Source organism: Carassius gibelio, chromosome B25 (assembly GCF_023724105.1).
Source record: "Carassius gibelio isolate Cgi1373 ecotype wild population from Czech Republic chromosome B25, carGib1.2-hapl.c, whole genome shotgun sequence".
NCBI classification, from domain to species: Eukaryota; Metazoa; Chordata; class Actinopteri; order Cypriniformes; family Cyprinidae; genus Carassius; species Carassius gibelio.
In genome coordinates this window covers 14,256,838-14,277,342 of record NC_068420.1, presented here as the reverse complement: position 1 = coordinate 14,277,342, position 20,505 = coordinate 14,256,838, and the positions used below count along the sequence as shown (strand labels likewise).

General features: G+C 37.2%; 1 protein-coding gene across 6 annotated transcripts in view; it reads right to left on the bottom strand.

The window, feature by feature from the left end:
* LOC128013702 (receptor-type tyrosine-protein phosphatase zeta-like) overlaps positions 1-20,505 on the bottom strand; it is a 51,050-nt gene that overhangs the window by 9,071 nt on the left and 21,474 nt on the right. For 2 of the 6 annotated variants that reach the window (XM_052596840.1, XM_052596841.1), the window contains exons 5-20: positions 20,178-20,273; positions 19,083-19,149; positions 18,593-18,750; positions 15,574-15,724; positions 12,930-13,114; positions 12,665-12,791; positions 11,023-11,063; positions 8,219-10,922; positions 5,874-6,018; positions 4,355-4,440; positions 3,492-3,577; positions 1,786-1,806; positions 1,547-1,643; positions 1,370-1,455; positions 928-1,062; positions 507-641 (exon numbers count right to left, since the gene is read on the bottom strand). In XM_052596840.1, coding sequence (XP_052452800.1) covers positions 507-641; positions 928-1,062; positions 1,370-1,455; positions 1,547-1,643; positions 1,786-1,806; positions 3,492-3,577; positions 4,355-4,440; positions 5,874-6,018; positions 8,219-10,922; positions 11,023-11,063; positions 12,665-12,791; positions 12,930-13,114; positions 15,574-15,724; positions 18,593-18,750; positions 19,083-19,149; positions 20,178-20,273 — 4,320 coding nt within the window. The remainder of the gene's footprint in view (positions 1-506; positions 642-927; positions 1,063-1,369; positions 1,456-1,546; positions 1,644-1,785; positions 1,807-3,491; positions 3,578-4,354; positions 4,441-5,873; positions 6,019-8,218; positions 10,923-11,022; positions 11,064-12,664; positions 12,792-12,929; positions 13,115-15,573; positions 15,725-18,592; positions 18,751-19,082; positions 19,150-20,177; positions 20,274-20,505) is intronic. The other 4 variants (XM_052596843.1, XM_052596844.1, XM_052596842.1 and 1 more) reach the window with 4 other exon arrangements.

Sequence of the window (20,505 nt, the reverse complement as noted above, 5' to 3'; positions counted from 1 at the left end):
TAAAGTCATCATTTTTATGATGTTTATAAGTTCACGTTATAAAACGGATAGTTCCGGTCCTTGATTCTGATTGGTTGAGTCAAGTTCGAAGTTGTTGTAAATTACTCGTCAAACATACACCTTTTGTTTACATTTGTGTGTTGCTCGGCAACCACTTTGTTGGAACCACAACCTGAGGAACTAAACTGTTTGACGGAAGAATAATGTTTTTATTTATATCATTACACTTTACTTGCTCTGTTCTATCCTGTGAAACCTTACTACACATATGGCATTGACTATAAACCACGGCTTCTTGGGGCTTATTGCTTTAGTAATAACTAAGTGAGTGGTAGATGATGGCAAAGGTAATCTGAATGCAAAAACTAGAGAAAAACTTTCACTATCAAATATCCAACATCGACCGATACAATAAAATACACATAAATGCCAAAAAAAAAAAAAAAACACTAATATCAGAACATAACCACTATTGTTCCAAAATATTGTGTATATCTACTTGATACCTTCTTTATGCTGGTATTTCTGACGGTGAAGGTTCTCTGGGTGTAGTAAGCGAGGACGTTTGTGCTCTTTACAGTAACCAGAAAACATCCATACCCTTCCTGGTTCTCCAGAGGCCAGTACTGGTCACACTTCCTCTGAGAAATGGACAAAAATTATTATGTTGAGGCTGAATGAACCCATATTTGTATCTGTCTTGCCACCCGAAATGACATAATTCACTCATTCTCATCCTCTCCCAAACCCATATCATTTTGCATTTCCAACAGAAAAAAAAAAACATACATATATTTTCTTGTCCAAGTGACTTGTGGGTTATATTCTAAATCTTCCGAAGCCATAGGAAAATGTTTCAGATGACAGAAAACTATTTTTAAAAGGGCAGATATCTATTCAGGTAGAATCTGCACTAAAATGGCTCACCCTTCCTTTCTCCAGCAGGTTGGTGATCATAACAATCACTCCCACGTTCTGCTCCCACACCATCCGCCAGAAATCCTCTGTGTTGGACTTTAAGGGCCCTTGTGCTGCAATGTAGGCTTTCTGTTTGTTAAAACCCTTGTGTGAAACGGAAAGAAGAGACAAATAAAGCTACAGGAAGAGGAAGAGCAAGTATTCTTGGTTAAAATGTTCAAGAACCTCTAAGGTGACACAACATTACAATAGGGGCCGCAAACACTTTCTCACACTCGCCACCATGCCTGACCTTTCTGTGACTGAATTGATCGCAAATCAGCTTTTTAATTGTTTTCATCACTTAGTTAAACAGTTACACTTTGAGGAAGTCATGCCTCACTGATTAAATAATGATATAATTATCACGATTTGCCTGGAAGCGCTTCTTAGTTTGGAAAAAATCTCTCACATCAACATAGTTGGCGTTTATATAGTCCCCTCCGCTTCTCCCATCTTTGTCGTTCAGGGGAGCGAGTCGCACTCTGCTGTGATCATCTAAAGGATGTGATTGAATATATTACAATTTTATATTAGTCATAGAAACATGCATCGAATGTTTAGATTTATTTGTGGCAGTGGTTCTCACAGGCTAAAATGTTGACGTATCGGTTCTTGGTCTTATTGTCTGGATGGCTGGAACGGTCTGTTGTTGTTCCGAGGTCCACGGTGCACGTCTGAACTTCCTAAAATCACAAACAATCCTCTATTCAAACAGCTGGCCATAAAGTGACAACACTGAAGACATCACAAGTGCAGACAAGGGAGCGTCACAAATTCATGCTAAAGCTATCAAAAGCAAACAAATTAAAGGGAGATGTGGCTTACCTCGAAATACTCTTTCAATATCTAATGGGGGGTGAGAATGCAGAAAGCAATGAAATACAATGACAAACTGTGCACCATAAATACACGTAACAGCACACAGCAAAAGCACTGACAAGCCTGGGTTGGATTCTGCTCATTTTAACTGTCTATAAGTTTCAGTTCTGGATGCTGATTGGTCACTAAAGCAAGAAATGAAGTCACATTATGAGTTATTGAGTAACACTGCAAATCATAAAGTTACAATTATGAGAAATAAAGTCGAAATTGAAATGGAATTAAGTTGCAACTGGGGGAATATAAATTGTAATTGTAACTAGTTACAACTATAATAAAGCTGCAATTGTAAAATAAAGCCATCATTTTGAGAAATAAATTCACAATTACAAGAATTAATGCAATTGTGAAAAAAATATTTTTTCAGATTCAGTTTGAAGAAATTAAGTTTGAAAAATAAAGCTATATTTCTAAGATATACTGTAAATTCTCAATTATAATAATAAAAATGTGTACTTGTAAAAAGCCTCTAAATTACAAGAAATAAAGTTGCAGTTATTAAAAATAGATGCAGAAATAAATGCAATTGTTATTTAAAGCCAAATAACTTGAGATTAATAAATTCATAATAATTAGATACAAATAAGTCACAATTGTAAGACGTAATGGCTACTAAGAAATGTAGTTGCAAGTGTGGGATAGGAAGTTAAATTTACATAATATAGTTGCAATTATGAGAAATGCGTGAAGCATACAATCGGAATTGTGAAATAAAGCTGCTACTGTGAGATACAAAGACGCAAAGGAAAGAAATACAGTTGAAAATTATGTGAAGTTCAAAGGCAGAAACACACAGGCTTCCATGCATTAATTTCTTAAATATCTTTATAATCTTTTTCTTTCATCTTTATAACTGCAGAAATGTGGAAATATATCCCGATATATAATTATCTTAGGGAATAATTTATCTTTTGAATCAATGTGCTGAACTTCCAACTGAGGTTTTAGTTTGATCCAGTGAATATTCCACTATTTGCTATGCATTTCTGTCAGAGTAAGAGAAAGTCAAAATAATAAAAAATAAACTTTTTCACTGAAGGAACGTAGCCACAAATATCACCTATGCTCAATTAAAATGGACAGAATCCAAAGACCTGCTGCCATGAATTGAACAGAACATGCATTTAAACACTTCTGTTTGTATCAATGCAGGTGTTTAACATAAATAACATGCCACAAAACACATATCACTAAAATAAATCGACACAAAAAGCAACACAAGAACTTCTAAAACATATCCATCACTTTTTCGTAGGATGTACTTATGACAAGAACTAATAATTGGGTTTACTGCCTGGTTTGTGTCCAATTAAAGCTTTCTTGATTTTTGCATGATCTAATAAAGTGTGAATAATTTAATGTTATGGTGAGAATCTACAATCTGACACTGATTGATGTTAATTAAGCTGTAACTGGGTCTTTTTGTGCACCTGACTGGAACATAGAACTGAGTGCATTACTGACCTAATTATAACTCATATTTATTACCAGCAACCTGTGTTCACGCACGAATGGATAGAGAGTGAATATACGTGCCTGAATGAACCAAACAATTCGTTTATAAGACATGCCTTAATGACACGTTGATCTGCTATATCAAGGCTCACGAGACAGCTGTGTGTCAAAAGAGAGGGGGGTGATGGGATACGAACCTCAAACTCTCTAGAAAATGAGTTGTTGTTGTGAAGCTCAGCCACGTGCTTCACAAATTGTTTTACTGACTGGGGTTCGTGTTCACCTGGAAGTATAAAAGACATGTCTGATGACCAAAACGGTAGTGGAACACATTTAAAATTATTATGTGAGCATTTGAACGTAATTGTGAGAGTCACACTGATCAATAATGATGTAAAACAAATAACAAGACCAGATTAAGATGCATGCGGTTCAGCTTTTCCCTTAACTGTGGGGACCAAATGACTCTAAATCTAAAATGTCATGTGGTTTAACCATCAAGTAAAAGGCATAAACATATTTCCCTTACACTTTGAATACATTTTAATCAATGGTTTTTGTATTTAATATAAACAATATACATCTTATCAAGTTTTAGGAAGTTGCACCACATGACACTGATCTGTTATTTTAAGGAACTTATTGACCTTGACACAAGAGAGGGTTTTTTTCTGCAAGTTGGTCGCACCACATGACAGTTTTTTAAAATATTGTTGAAATAATTTTCTATAATAAACTATAATATTAATAGGTTATGCCAAGCTACTTTTAATGTTATCTTTTCTAGAATGTATTTTTTTAGGCATTTTTTCCTTCACTATATTATCAGGACAGTGACACCACTTGACATTTTTTTAATTTATCCTCCCAAAAAATATTAAGATGATTTTTAATTTAGAAATTAAAAACAGTCACCATTGATAAGTAATTAAGTACATGAATTACATTTTTATGTTTTCATTTTAAGTAAATTAAAAGATAAACATTAAGTTATTGACCCAACTATCATTAGTATCAATGGAAACTCCCTATTACAATTATGAAAAAGTGTTTGTGTTACCTGTAGGGCTCAGTAATGGTGAGGAGGATATAACCCTGGGTGATGTGCTGTCTTCAATGTAGAAATGAGCAGTCTGAAAACATTTCCTGTAACGGCAATAAACACTTTTTCAACTCTTTATGTAATACAAGTACTGTTGACTGAATAGCATGTAAGGCACATGTACTACACAAACTGCCTTGACCCAAAGTTAATAAAAACACGGAAAAAATCTTTGGTTCTACCATGCAAGCTTTGATTATTTATATGTTGTTGTCTTATCCACATATGTGCTGGAGATTGGACTCTAAGCTTAAAAAATAAACACAAAAGCCATATTCAGTCTAATCCACAACACGTTTTTAACAGGATCACCCAGAGGACTTCTTGAACTTTTTTGTTTAAAACTGAAACTTCTCGGAAGGGATTAGTGACCACAATGATGGGCGACACAGATTTAAAGCTAACGCTTCAAGACGTCCCATTAAGTGCGCATCTGTCTGCTCTCCAAATGAGCACCATGTAGCTACAGATGGACAAGCACTTGTACATGCCCATGTTCTGCTGAGATTGAACCACCCACGGCTGGACTAACAAGACATGAACATGACTTGGTCATGTTGAACATAATCACGTGGAGGTTCTTTCTCCAGCCTGGCAGCATGTGTTCCCTGTAGGCCCACAAACAACAGATCAGCGTATCGGAGATTTAATCACCGGCTCCAAGATTACCGATTTAATCTCCTCGCAATCTTCACGGTGTAACAACAAAAAGTCAAGCATGAGCAATATGTTGAAGGGGCAAGAGGCACGTCGGAATGAGAAATGTACAATCTTGTGCCGTTAAACTGTTTACACATCTGAGACGTGTTCTTGATGGGATTGCCAAAGTTGCTTATTTCACGGTTGGGAATATCTGACGGTAAACAGGATTTCAGACTTCCATCCTGGTGTGGAAGGACCATTTTTACCGCTTTGGTGTGAATTCTGGGTGGTTTCTCTCACACACACACACACACAGAGAGAGACCACATCATGGCTTGTTTATTTTGCTTCCTTTTGAGGTGGTCCCTCACCCGGTGGGTGTGAGATTGGGTCTGTGCCCAAGATTAAACCCCCATCACAGATAGACAACATGCTCCTCATGGGGCCACACCACTCCCCCTTCTCCTCCATATCGACAATTGTTATGATTATGGATTAGTAACAATATGAGGGAAATCATAAGCAGATGTCTTAGAGGAAGTATATTTTTGTTTTCCACGCATCCTGTCTGACTATGCATGACTGATGATAAATGCACAGAAAAAAAAATGCTTGCGAAGCATATACTGTAAACTGCCTTTATTTGTGTCAAAAATTTATGGTGTAAATATTTTTTAATTGTATTCATTTTTTAAGGGTCAGCAAGTGTATGCAAAATGGATTTTTTTTACATTTTAAAAGATTATATATGTCAATAAAAATGTAAATGAGTTTTACATTTCTATTAAATATATAATTCTATATTAAATAAGATGCTGTGACCCATAGGACTTACCTCCAGTAGATAAAAATGCCAATCAAAACAATGAGACCCAGGACGGTGAGGGTGGAGACCACAGCCAGAGGAATCACAGCCTTCTTCTGGCGCTCTTTGCTGCTCGCTAGGCCCACCCGCGACTCATGACTACTGTTACTGGCGTCTATGGGTTAAAAACACCCTATTCAGATCAGATCATCAGCAACAGTCAATGTTCTTGATGGAAAATGTAGTATCCTATTAGACGCAAATATATTTGGAGCATTGAGATAAACAATAAAAAATGTATGATAGACAATGCAAACAAACTCACCTCATAAAATATTTTTACACACCTTCAAGACAAGTGGAACTATCACACTTCACATAACTTGAAACACATAAATACTGATCATACTGTACTAAAGCAACATCATTTGCAAACCAGTAGGCCTTAATACATGCTATAACTGAGAATAAAAAACAAGTAACATCAATAAATAATAAAAAAAAAAAAAAAAGGTTTGTAACTGACTATGTAAAAACTATGAATGAATGTCTATAGTATGTAAATGCAATAACAATGCAGTCAATAAAAATATAGTGGATGATAACAACAATAAAATCTGACGGTTTTTGTTAAAGGTGCTATTTTGAACTAAACTCAAAATCTGCATAAAACCACTAAAAACTACCATTTGCTCTTTTTTACATATTAAAGGGATAGTTCACCCAAAAATAAAAATTAATTACTGTCATTAATTACTCAGCCTCATGTTGTTCTAAACTTATCTTCGGAACACAAATTAAGGTACTTTTGATTAATTCTGAGACCTCTCTAACCCTCCCATAGACAGCAATGTAATAACAACGATCAAGGTCCAGAAATGTAGCAAGGAGATCGATAAAATAATCCATGTGAAAACAGGGGCTCAACCATAATTTTACATATTTATGAGAATAGATACAAAAATAACAATTTAAGAATAACAAACATCCACTGAACGTAAACATCGTATGCTATTCTGTGTTAGCTGCGTCACACAGAATAGCATACACTGTTTAATTTCAGTGGATACTCTCCAAAATGGCAGCATGAGGAGATGAAGTGTTGAATAAAGATGTTATTTTAGTTTTCTTTGCGTACAAAAAGTATTCTTGTAGATTCATAAAATTCCAGTTGAACCACTGATGTCACATGGATTATTTTACAGATCTACTTGCCACATTTCTGGACGTTGATCATGGTAATTACATTGCTGTCTATGGGAGGGTCAAAGAGGTCTCAGAATTCATCAAAAAATATCTTAATTTTATGTTCTGAAGATGAACGGAGGTCTTACGGTTGAAGGGTGAATATTTAATGACAGAATTTTCATTTTTGGGTGAACTAACCCTTTAAATTCAAGCTAACAGACACACAGGATATTGACTCAGTTTCTCTTTTATTCTTAAAAACCCTATAATCAGTATGTCTATAAGGATTTGTATAGCACCACTTAATCTATTCCATCAGAAATGTATTTTGACACTAAGAAGCTAAAGAGTTCACAGGTCATGATTCATTGCAGACAGATACGTTTGAGAGATTAAGACCTGGCCTAGGACTGTCTGAGATGACTTCAGCATCCCAGCCAAAACACAATGCTGCCACAGCCAACTGTCACGTACTAGTGACCAAATATAAGAAATTTACTGCTCTCTGCTGGACAAACAGTGAAATGACTCATCCCATGGAAGAATAATCAAACAGTGCTAACATAGCTAAGCCAACTCTTCGCTCAAATTCTATCCCTCCATGCTGTTTAAATGGCTATACTGACTCTATAGATTCTAACATAGCCGTGGATAAATCTACTGAGCCCATAAACTCTACAGTAATATCTAGAGATATAACCAGGTGTCTTGGATTCAACTTGAGATGGAAAACATGCTGTTGGTATGTTTCTGATGACAGATGTGAGCATGCTAATACACATTTGAACAAATAATCACATGAAGAACATGCAACACAAAACAAAACACACAGGAATCACATGGGACTAGGAATCAGACACATATTGTGATGATGGGGTTTTCTAATTAAGATGATGGTTCTTTAACCTCTAGTTTAACTTCTCAGATTTGATGTATATGTTAATTAAGGACACTGTAGTGCACTCCGATCTTACCTTACCAGTGAACTAAGTTCTACAGAACATTTTCTGGATGAGGTTTTAGCTGTTTAGGGGACATTTGTGGTGGGTTATGGCATTTTTAGGATGGATTAGTTGTCCATGCGGCAAGAGCTTTCAGGTACTTGATCTTCACTGATTAAGCTTCACTGAACATGTCTAAATCAAGAAGCACCTTCTGGAATGGACGTCAACAACCGAGAGCTTTACCTTCCACTGGTTCCTCCTCTGAATCCCTCTCAGTGCGTTCTGGGATACTGAAGTCTGAAGATGTCTCGTTATCTGTGAGGTTTTCACCTGATCCGCTCTCCTCTTCTCCACTTCCTCTTAGTGTCCAGGATGGGCTGGGGCGCAGAGTGACTCTAAACTCAGTAGATTCACTATCTGTCCCATTCTCTCCCTCAAAGTAGAAGGAGGAAGAGTGTTCCTCGTTCCCATCGTCTGTCTCATCAGGAGGTACCTCTGTAGGAGTAGCAGTGGTGATGTATGGAACAATACTCTCATCTCCTGATGCTGAGCTCTGGCCCCAGTCTAAGTCGAGTGCCCAGCCTGAGGCACTGTTCTCCAGCTGTCCATCTGCAGAGTGGGTAGGCATGGAACTAGATTCTGGAGCAGAGGAAACCGCAACAGTTGGAGGCACCACAGGAGTAGGTATAAATATGAATTCTGGAGTAGAGGTTGGCACAATAGTCGAAGACCTTATGGGAACAGATGCTCCCTGGGACTGTCCAGTTATTTTTTGTGCATCGCTGCTGACAGTGGCTGAAACAGAAATGCTGAGGTCACTAGAAAGCATAGTGGAAATGGGAAGAGAAGACAAAAGAGCCTCTGTGCGGAGGACCAAGTCTGCGTCGCTGCATAGAAGAGTTCCGGCACTGGAGGTGGACAGAAACGAATGGTGCTCTACAGGACTAGCTGGGTCACCCAAGAGACCACTACGTGGGGACAGTCCCGACGTAGAGGAGGGCAATAGGAAATTAGAAGAGGCATGCAGAAGGATTTCAGTAGATGCACCACTGTCTTGACTAAATGTAAGAGCTACTAGAGAAGAATCTACCCATTCTGTCAGCAGTCTAGAGTCCTTAACACTACCTGAGAGAGAAGAGTCAGAGTCAAGGGTTGTCGTCTTCAGAGAGTAGTCGTTAGAAACGGGAACCGAAGGCTGGAGATGTGCAAGAGTGCTCAGGGTGGAGACAATACTGAGGGACTCAAAGAGGTCATGTTCAGAGCTTGGCTGCATGGAGATCACAGAAGCAGTCACCTCTGGTAACGTTTGAAGGGGAAGAGTACTTCTACACTGAGGGTCACCGGAGATGGACCCAGATAAAATATCATCATCACCATCATCATCATTACAATCACCACTAGAGACAGGCTCCATGTCTAAATAAGACACAGAGCCAGTGAGGAGTAGGGTAGGGTAGGAAGGGGAAGGGGTGATAGACTGTGCACCACCATACACCAGCAAGGAAACAGTGTACGGGATGTCCCAGTCAGGGATGGGCTCAGACAAAACACTGCTTAAGGAATAGAAGGACACAGGACTTGCATGCACGTAGGACAAGGTGTCAGATACAGAGAAGGCACTCTCACCATTAAACACTGGCTGGGTGGTCTGCGACAGAACAGTGCTGAAAGTGGCAGTGGTTGGAAAAGGCAAACTAGCAGTTGTAGGCCACAGAGGGACCTCTGGGGGGAAGGCAAAGGAAGTTGATTCCACTGGGATTTCAGGCAATGGAGCTACAGTCACTGAAATTTCCCCATAGCTGTGTGAGTCAGTTACAGGTTGAGTCACTTCCTCAACCTTAGAAATGTCTAACGAAGGTGAGATTACAAATGTTTCAAAGGTACTGCTTGTTTTAGGGGTAATGCTTGCTTCAAAGGTTACACTTGTTTCAAGGGTTCTGCTTGTTTCAGGGGTAACACTTGTTTCAAGGGTTCTGATTGTTTTAGGGGTAATGCTTGCTTCAATGGTTCTGCTTGTTTCTGGGGTAACACTTGTTTCAAGGGTTCTGCTTGTTTTAGGGGTAATGCTTGCTTCAAGGGTTAAACTTGTTTCAAGGGTTCTGATTGTTTCAGGGGTAAAACTTGTTTCAAGGGTTACACTTGTTTCAAGGGTTCTGCTTGTTCCATGGGTAACACTTGTTTCAAGGGTTACACTTGTTTCAAGGGTTCTGCTTGTTCCATGGGTAACACTTGTTTCAAGGGTTCTGCTTGTTTTAGGGGTAATGCTTGCTTCAAGGGTTAAACTTGTTTCAAGGATTCTGCTTGTTTTATGTGTAATACTTGGTTCAAGGGTTACACTTGTTTCAAGGATTCTGCTTGTTTTATGTGTAATACTTGGTTCAAGGGTTACACTTGTTTCAAGGGTTCTGCTTGTTTTAGGGGTGATGCTTGCTTCAAGGGTTACACTTGTTTCAAGGTTTCTGCTTGTTTCAGGGGTAACACTTGTTTCTAGGGTTCTGCCTATTTTAGGGGTAACAATTGTTTCAGAGGTGCCACTTGTTTCAGGGATAATGTTTGTTTCAGGGGTGACGCTTGTTGGAGACTCTGTGAAGGCATTGCTTTGGCCATCAGACTCTGAGGCTACACCAGCTACAATGCTCGAGCCATCTGGTCTAGTCGTATGTACATCAACAACAAAACTCGTGGTTATGCTTGCGTGGACGGTAGGTTGGTCTGTGTATTTCACAATAGGTTTATCTGTGTATACTGCTGGAATATAATGATCATGTGTCTTCTGGGAATCTTCTACCGGGAGTCTTCTTTCATTAGTCCTTGGTGTAGTCTTGAAGACTGGATGGACCAGGCGCTGTGTTGTAGTAAATCTTGGGCCAGTGGTAGTGGTTTGGAAGGGATATAGAAGCTGATTTGTGCCAGGTCTGATCAAAAAAGGATTGATGTGATAGTCTTCCTGAAATAGAAGAGATGGACAGAGAGAAAAGACATGATTAGTTCTATTGTAGAATAAAATCACTTAAGTAACTATACACTAAAGTAATGTTGACATTTACCTCTTCATCATACTCAAAAGAGTCGGAGTCATTGTCTGTTTCTGTAAATTAACCAGACATAAAAGAGTCAGCAACAGGTAAGTATGTTCTGTACGCTCTTTACATTTTTTATAAAAATGTCTGACACTGAAACGAAACCATCTGGTATTATATGGAACTATAGTATAAACAGATAATTGGTGAACATATATAATAGTGACATTATTTTCAGTCTGTCTTTTCATTTAATACAATCATTTTGAAAACTGTGTCACATAATGTACACAACACACACCTCAGATACATTTGAAAACCAATCAATGCTTACAATTTCATCCTTGATGGACAAAAGAAGCTCATGTTTGAGAAACAAAACTAAAAACACAAAGTGGTTTTCAACGTGTATTCAATGACAAACCAAATGCCTTAAAGGGATTTTTTTTGGCATTTGGTATTCTCTGTTGCTGCTGAGAGCACTGAGGTTAAGAAGGGAGGAAAGGTCAACCAGGCCACCACCAAATAGGAAGTTTGTTTAGATCATTCTTCGATACAATGAGAATACAAAGGAGCAATCTTTGGGTCAAAGGGTCAGTTTTTTATTACATTTATTGTATCACACAACAGTAGAGTTTGGACACCATGCATTAAAATGCCTCCCAGCACACAGAGATGGAGAAAGCTTACAGTCTCTTGCAGGCTCTTACCTGTCATGGGATCAAACTCAATGACAGAATATGGTGGAAAAGACCCCAGAGATTTCGTGATATGTGGACAAGATCGGTTTGTGAAGCATGGAAACATTAAAAGGTAGAAGATATATGATTTTATCAGATAGACTGGCCCCTTTTTACTGATGTAAACCCAATCCACTCTCAAACATATTTTCTAATAATAATAAAAAATGTGACTTAGGAAATGTGTGACAATTGGAAAATGACAACACATGTATCCATGCACACTGAAACACGATGACAGGGATTCTCAGAGAGACAGATAAGTTTATTATAAATCAGTAAGCAAAATACAAACCCCACATTCAAATGAAAGAACACAAAAAACACAAATAGTCCATTGAAATCGTGACTATTCATGACAGACAGAAAAAAAATCTTAGTATATAGAAGGAAATTCAAAATGCAGAAAGTTGATGACAAAGCATAAGATAGACAGACAGAGAATAAGAGGAAAATACTTTAAGACGACAAGTATGTATAAGAACACTGAAAAAGATAAAAAGTCTACCTAAAACCAGAAATTCCTTTTACAGTTCAAACTAATAAAAACATTGAAATAAATATAAATAAAAACATTTTTAAAAGTTAAAATATTCTACTGAAATTGGCAGCAATCTTATTAAGTTGTTTTAAATGTGCAATCAGTTTGTGTTAGCTCTAAACAATATACATTACAGTACTGAATTTTAGTCAAACGGCAAATGCAAATACGTGAACATAGCTATGCAAACTCAAGTTTGCGTAAGTCTTTAATACCTACCACATTATTTTCTGGACAAGGTAACTGGTTTGCAAAGGATTTTTTTTTTGTTGTTGTTTGTTTACATTTGGAGATTTTTGTCTAACATTTGCATTAAAAGAATGTGGGGCATGAGTGTAGTAAACTCATTCTCCACGGATGCGAGGGCGGCGGGCGCGATTGGTCTTACCAGGATCATCCAGGGGCATGTCCACGGTCAGCTGATCACTCACTCTGCCATACAGACCATTGGTGCACACGGCAACTACCTGCACCTTGTAACTAGTGTTGGCCACCAGGCCTTGAATGATTGCCCCCTGGTGGTGAAAAAAACTAAATGAATCACAATTGATTATCAGGTGTTTTTCAACTTCTAAAAGGTAAAATATGGAAAGTGTTTTTCAAAATGTGTTCATTAATGTCTGATGCTTATGACAAAAAGTTTAATGAATTACCACATCCTGGTCTCCATCAGTCAAGTACTCCAAGGCCGATTCATCATCGCCCTGGGCCGGCCGGTAGGTGACTGAGTATCTCTCTATGCTCGAATCATAAACAGCCCGTGGCCTCTCCCAGATCACAATCATGCTGGTGTGATTATGAGGGTTGGCTTGCACATTCTCAGGCTCGGAACTACAAACTACAATAGCAAACACACACAAACACACAGTATAAAAATTATGCACTTTGGACCTTTTCTTACATTATACAAAAATGAACAGAAAACAATGAAAAAGCATGATGCCTGGTGAAAAGATAACACGGTATTCATAGGTTTCTCTACTTCACTCACTACCATTCAAAACTTTGGGTTCTGTAAGATTTTCCGTTGTTGTGTTTTTGTTAGTCACCAAAGCTTTATTAATTTAATCAAAATTAAAGCAAAACAGGAATATTCTGAATTAAATCTACAATTTAAAATATCTGTTTTCTATTTTAATATATTTCAAAATGTACTTATATACAGTATATATATATATATATATATATATATATATATATATATATATATATACACAAACACACACACACACACACACACACTTGATGTGTAATGTTACTAGTGTATCCCCGCCCATCAGCTTCTAACACAAGAGGGCAGAAAGCACCCGCAGAGGAAAAATCTGTATAATGTACTTAATACATTATTCACATTGTGTTATTTGGAAGTGGTCTGTGTCACTTGAAATTTTAATTATTAGCTGTTCAATCATAACCTTAGACTTTAGAAGTTTGTTTGAGATTAATGCAAGACATGAGCTGTAAATGCAAGTGTTCATCCCCCATATGCAATTATGTCAGCATTGGGTCATTTGGGATGGAACAAACTCTACACTGAATGACATATGGAGTGAAGACAGCATTTAACATGACAGTAATTCAAAAATAGTAATAATGATCTTTCATACCAATAAAATGGCATAGAAAGACAATTAATATGTGTTAGAAAGTTACAAAATTCTGTATTTATTCTACCACAATAATCCACACAAATACTATTTAGACACATATTACACACATAATTAAAAATGAGCTAAATTTTGATCAAAATCAAAAATGATTATTGTTTGTCATAGGGTTAACAAAAAATATTTAATCTAATCTATACTCTTAAGGATTTCCCTGTTTGACTGGAAATCCCTTTTAAGTGAAAAGTAAAGGCTGATTTAGAAATCATACAGTCAGTTCACACTAACATTAGTTTTGGTCTGTTAGGTGTGAACAGTGTGAACTGGATTCAGTCTGTGCAAGTGAGGGGGCAAACACAAAGAGACAGTTTCCTAGCAACTCAAAACTGTTTTGATACATGACCCAGAGACACAGAGAGAAAGAGAGAGAGGAGCAGAAAGACTGATGTGACCGAACAGTGGTGGGAAAATCTTGTTAATACTGTGAGCACAATGAAGAGAGGTTAAGCAAATCTGGTTTGTCTGGCTGCTTTCGGCTTTACGTTCCCTTTTTGTGCTATTCTGAGTCTGCAACAGTCACTTATATGAAGGATCAGAATATATATATATACACAAACACTTACAGGAAAACTGCAAATCCAACAAAGAATATCAATAATCTAAACTGATGAGAGTAAATAATGGCCCTTTAATCTTTTTAAGCACATTGCCACCCTCACGTTTAATTTTTCCCAAGGTTTAAATGAAGTCATAAGTAACCAGACAGTCTTTACAACATAATAATGCAGCATTAAAGGTTGTAAAGGACATTCCCCAGGCACTGATTTAAGCTTAGACACAGGTTGGAGCATATCTGTGTTTGAAAGGACACAAGTGGCACATTTTCCATTGCCGATGGCCACTGTAAAAACAACTCCCACGTGCCAGTTCACCCTGTAGCGGAGGAATCTGTAATGAGGGCATCGATGTTCCACCAACGATCTGCTAAAGCGGAAAGTCTGAGAGCAAACCAGTTCAGATCTGTAAGTGGTTCTTTAAAATAAAAAGGGTTGGACTGAGCTAGATTTGTGAAACATGAACAACATTACAGTACCGTGCAGCTATATTTTTGAAGAGGCATTTATTATTGTCAAATATATATATATATATATATATATATATATATATATATATATATATATATATATATATATATAAATTATATAAATTAAATATACATTTTGGTTTAATTTAGGCAGTGTTCATTTTTAACTTACAGCTTAAATAATAATGATTAAATTATTACAATAATCTAGAAATTGTAGATTAGAAATTAGAAATTGTAGATTAGAAATTAAGTTCTAAAGAGGCACTGTTTGCCTCAAAAACCAGTGACAGTTTTAAATATTTATGCAATAATTAAATAAGTAAGGGACAGTCATGAAAGCATTGTGTATGGCTAAAAATGGGCCAAATCTCTGTCTGTGTTTATATGTAGAAAGTAGGAAAATGTCTGGAGGGCTTCATCGTATAAAAATAGAAACCTTATTTAATTGAGAAGCAGTTGTTTGGGATTAGAATCATGTTGGAGGCTAATTGGATCCATGACCCTAAAACTGCCTGAATGCTTTAAGACCTTAAGAGTGAATGATTCCAGACACACACTCCCCATGTCTGTTTATGCGTGTGTAAGTGTTTGTGAAGCACGCACTAGGAGTGTGGACCTCCTCGACGCCAGTGTAGGATGAGAAGACTTGTCCCATAAATTGCTTCTGCTGCTCTCTGTAGTTATTCTGCAGGTAGTCCATAAGCATGACATATCCAGACTGCTGCATGGTCATCACCTCACAGAACATCTCCAGCTGTGGACACACACGGTGACACAGATTAGACAAGAAATCTGGAAACAAACCTGGTTCTGTCATCTGAAGGGGTCTAGAAGCAGCTAGTATTGTCATATAAAATAAATACACCTCATACTACCTTCATAATAAGTCTGTCCACCATGTTGATATTCAGAGTAAGAGTATCTTCCAACTGATATTGACAACCGTTTAACAAACAAGAAGTTCCATTTATTTCTAAGTAAACGTGCATTAGACAGATGTGTTTGATTATTGCACAAATGTCTTGCACACGCTGTTCTTAAAAAGTTAAGATTGATTTCTGAATAAACCAGTGTTAATGAACTAATTGGTTGAGTGAATGATTTAATGACTCGCGCGTGAAGCAAGATTTATCCGTTGCTGAATGAATTAATGTTATTGAATTAATTGGTTGAGTGAATAATTTAGTGACTCACACATTGACTCCAATTTGCATACTATCCGCCCTAAATAATATTCAAAATTACAAACTTGAATACCTTTTATGTTGGATAGTATGCAAATTGGGATGCAGGTGTTTTTGAACGTATCATTTGAGAGAACTGAACGACTCTCATAAGTACAGACTTGTCTGTTCCTGAATGAATCTGTGAAAGAATCTGTGAATTGGTTGAGTGAATGATTCACTCATGCACTCATGAAAACAAACTTGTTCATTCGTGATTGAATCAGTGTTATTAAACAAACTGCAGAACCTGTTTGACCAAGTATGACATGTTCCTGGATCAATATCTTTGTTGACCCTGGAACAACATTTTGATTAACTCATCAGACTTGAAGAACCAGTTTATAGCTTTTGTGATGTTTAGGCTTAGAATCAGTGTTTGGTGCTTGTACATCAGTGTCATTCATCTATCATTTCCTCTGATTTTAAGAAACACTAATGGGTAAGGTTACTTAGGTGTAGGGATACGGCCAAGACTTTTTGGATTAAATTTTTTTTTCTAAGGTCAACAAAATATGTTGATGATTCAGTTTATATACTATCAATTCTAAATAGCATTCAAAATGACTAATCTCAAATACCATATAGGGTGAACAGTATGCAATATGGGCCCCAGATGTTTTTGAACAAATTGGTTTAGTGAATGATTCAGTGACTCACTCATGAAGACAGACTTGTGTGAATCTGTGTTTTTGAACAAATTGCTTGAGAAAATGATTCACTTACTCACTCATTATGAAAGACTTGTTTGTTCCTGAAAGAATGAATGTTTCTGAACGAATTGGTTAAGTAAAAGATTCAGTGACTCACTCATATAGACTCATAAAGTTACTTTGCGCCATGTACTGGCATATCAATGTAACCTGCATATGCTACACAGACTAATACACAGACTGACAGTAACGTAAATGATAATAAAAATTTAATAATATAAATTGTAGTAAAGTAGTAAAGATGTAGTAAAATAGTAGTAATAGTAATAAAGATGATGTAGCTTACAGGTAATGATAAACTGCATTATGAGGCATAAACTTACCTTCCTAAAACATAACTATTGAATACATCACAAAAACTACACACAGCACAAACACAGTGTAGCCCCACGGCGAGACGTCCACTATTGTGTTCAGACATCAAAGCTGCTCTTTAATGTGTGTGACTCAATGTCATTCCTATTGTGACGTCGACAGGTGTGGGTTTGTTACCTTGCGGTACAACTCCCGTTTCACCATGTGTTTCGACTGTAGCTTGTATCGACTTGCAAGTCACTCGAGGGCAATAGCCCCAGACTGAATGACACACAACACAAAGGCCGTATTTAAGCATTTACAGTCTTTTGTGACGTGTAACTCTACGCTCGCTCCCTCTAATTCCATTTAATGACAGCTTGCTTTTGAATGTGTGCCATCCAACATTACAAATAATAAAAAAAGTTGTTGTCTTCCTCTTTTCGAGGGAGTGGGTTCCTTTTTGAGTGAACTTTAGTATTTAGTGCCAAAAGCACAGCTAATGTTATAATTATTGGACATGACTAAACAGATTTCTAAGAAATCAAATGTCAGCTCTAATGCAAAAACATACGCAGGAAACTAAACAGACCACATCGTCAAACTAAGATAACACTCTGAATTCTCATTAGTATTTGTACCATCATGTTTGGGCTTGTGTGCCAGTTCTAGCTAATTGTTTTTAGTTGCTTAGAGCGTGTGTGTTACATTATTATTGCGAATTAGACGCCAAATGACAAATAGACACCGCAGTCACAATATCAGTCCAAGTGAAGATGTCCTCAGGGTTTTTAGGTAGGACAATTCCCTTTTTGGCAGTGAAATACCTGTTTTAGGTTTTGAATTATTCATTGAATTTGTCCCAGACAAAACAAGGTAATTTTCATTATTTATAAATGAAATGTGTTTGTGGATAAAAACAATTGTTATCAGCAGTGTTCGGTCTCATTTTTCAATCTGTCAGCACATGGAGTCTGTCTCCACTGTTTGTCATGTCAAAGCCTTAAATAGGAGTTCACCCACAAATGTTGTCCCAAAACCCGTATGACTTTCTTTCTTTCAGTGGAACGCCACATGGAAATTTTACAGAATGAGCTGGCCACTCTTTTCCAAGCAGTTGTAATACAACTGAAAAATCAAAATACAAGTATTATAAAAGTAGCCAATTCAAAGAAAGTTTGGACATATGTCAAGATGCCTTCAGAAGATCTGGAATATGGTGCAGGGACCACTTTAATGATGCTTTATGTCCTTTTTCAAGCTTGAAAGCCTTAGATGAGGACAGATTGTTCAATTTTGGGTGAACTGTCTCTTTTAGTCTAAACATAACCCATTCAATTCCAGAAACATATGCTAGTAGGTCACTGCTCTAAAACTGTCCATTATACTGACCTGAACATCTGAGATGGTCACAGTGTTTTTGAAGACGATCCACTCCACGGTCTCAGAGCAGGGTGGGGTTGTCAGAGAGCCGTTATAGATGAAGTACTTCTCTATGGAGTTGGGCAGGAGACCCTGCAGAGTGAACGGAGAGACGGGGCCACTCTTTCCTGACAAGAGAAAACAGGAATAGTTCAACTGAAAATGACAATTGTGTCATTATTTACACAGCTTCATGTCATTCCAAACTCATATGACTTGCTTTCTTCTGTGGACAAAGGAATTTTGGTCAGCTTGTCAAAAAACAATCTATCTTATGACTTCAGAAGACTTGGAATATGGAGCATAAATCAAATGGACCACTTCTATGGTGCTTTTTCACCACATAGTTTTGGAAACTAGCCAGCAGGGTCGTTTCTAAAAAGCCAATTTCTCCCTTGGGCCGTTTTCCTTGATGCGTTCTCACTTGTAAATATACTGTATGTATGCAGACTGCACATACCATAACGGCTGACACTGTTGACTGCATCAGCGATGGCCATGTAGTTTTCATTATCTTCAGTGCTTATCTGTGAAGAGAAACATTTAAAAAAATCAAGAAAATTTAGCAGGTACATGATACTTGATAGGTTACAGTGGGGGAAACATTGTGTTAGCTGATGCTAACTGGCTAGCTAACTAGCTACCTAATGCTAACTTGAACATTTTTAAATATAAAATCCAAATATTTTTATTCAAATAACTAGTTTGATGGAAAAACAAAGTATTTGATGTTCAGAACAGAATAAGTACAGTAATTGCCCATAGCCCCCTCTGTTTTTTTTAGACTGTGTTTGAAAAAACAACAACAATTATGTCATTCTGAAAATATAATTATATTTTTATTGAATAACACATACTCTCTATCTACAGGCCCTACTGTTCTCTTAACATATATAACTAACTGTGATGTTCTTATTGGGGAAAATTTGATAATTTACTGTAAAATCAGTATTCTCTCCCGTACATCACCAGTGTAAGCTTCATAGTGAATAGTTCATATATCTGCTTTCAAAATAAGACATGTTCATACAAGCTACACTCTCGAACAGTAAACTGACAAAACAACACAATATACACAAGCACACGACTTCATGAAGTATAGCAGAATATCCTCAGGGAAAACCTACATATTACGAAGATTAAGCAGCACATTATCATTAAGTCCTGTCAGTCGTCACCATCAAAACATCTGTGTGAAGACGAGGATTTCTGAAAATGCTCTGTACCTCAGGCTAAATGCTGGGCAGGGGTGTGGTGAGGTTTCGAAGAGCGCCTAACCCTGTCTAAGATTATCAATTTGATGGAGTGACTCAATAAAGTTCAACACATAAAGAAAGAAAGTATGTTTGGGGAGAATCAGCAACGCCACAATATACAAATAATGAAAATCTCTTCCTTCTGTTTCTAATCTAAGACATGATTAAAAAGAGGGATTAAGTTTGTTTTCTTAGTTAACTAGACATGTTTTGTTTACAGGGTTAGAATAATAAGCTTAATTCAAAACAATAAAGAAATTGCTGAAATATACGTATACATAGAAAGCATCCATCCTTACCTTAAACAGCACGGCCAACGCTGTGATCTTTCCTCCTGCGCTGAGGGCCTCGTCGAGGCCACTGAAAACATCTGCATCGTAACAGTATATCTGCATCTGCACCAGAAACAAAAAATATCTAATCGGCATTTGTATACATTCACATTCAAACATGTCACAAAAGAAGTGTGTTTTTGGTTGCCAGGACAAGACAACCCTGCACAGATTACCCAAAAAAAAACAGCATTAAGGGACCAGTGGATGGAGTTTATTTTTACAGAGCATCAACGGAGTTGTGCAAGTGTTTTTGTTTGTTCCCTGCATTTCGAAGATGCTTATTTTACAAACA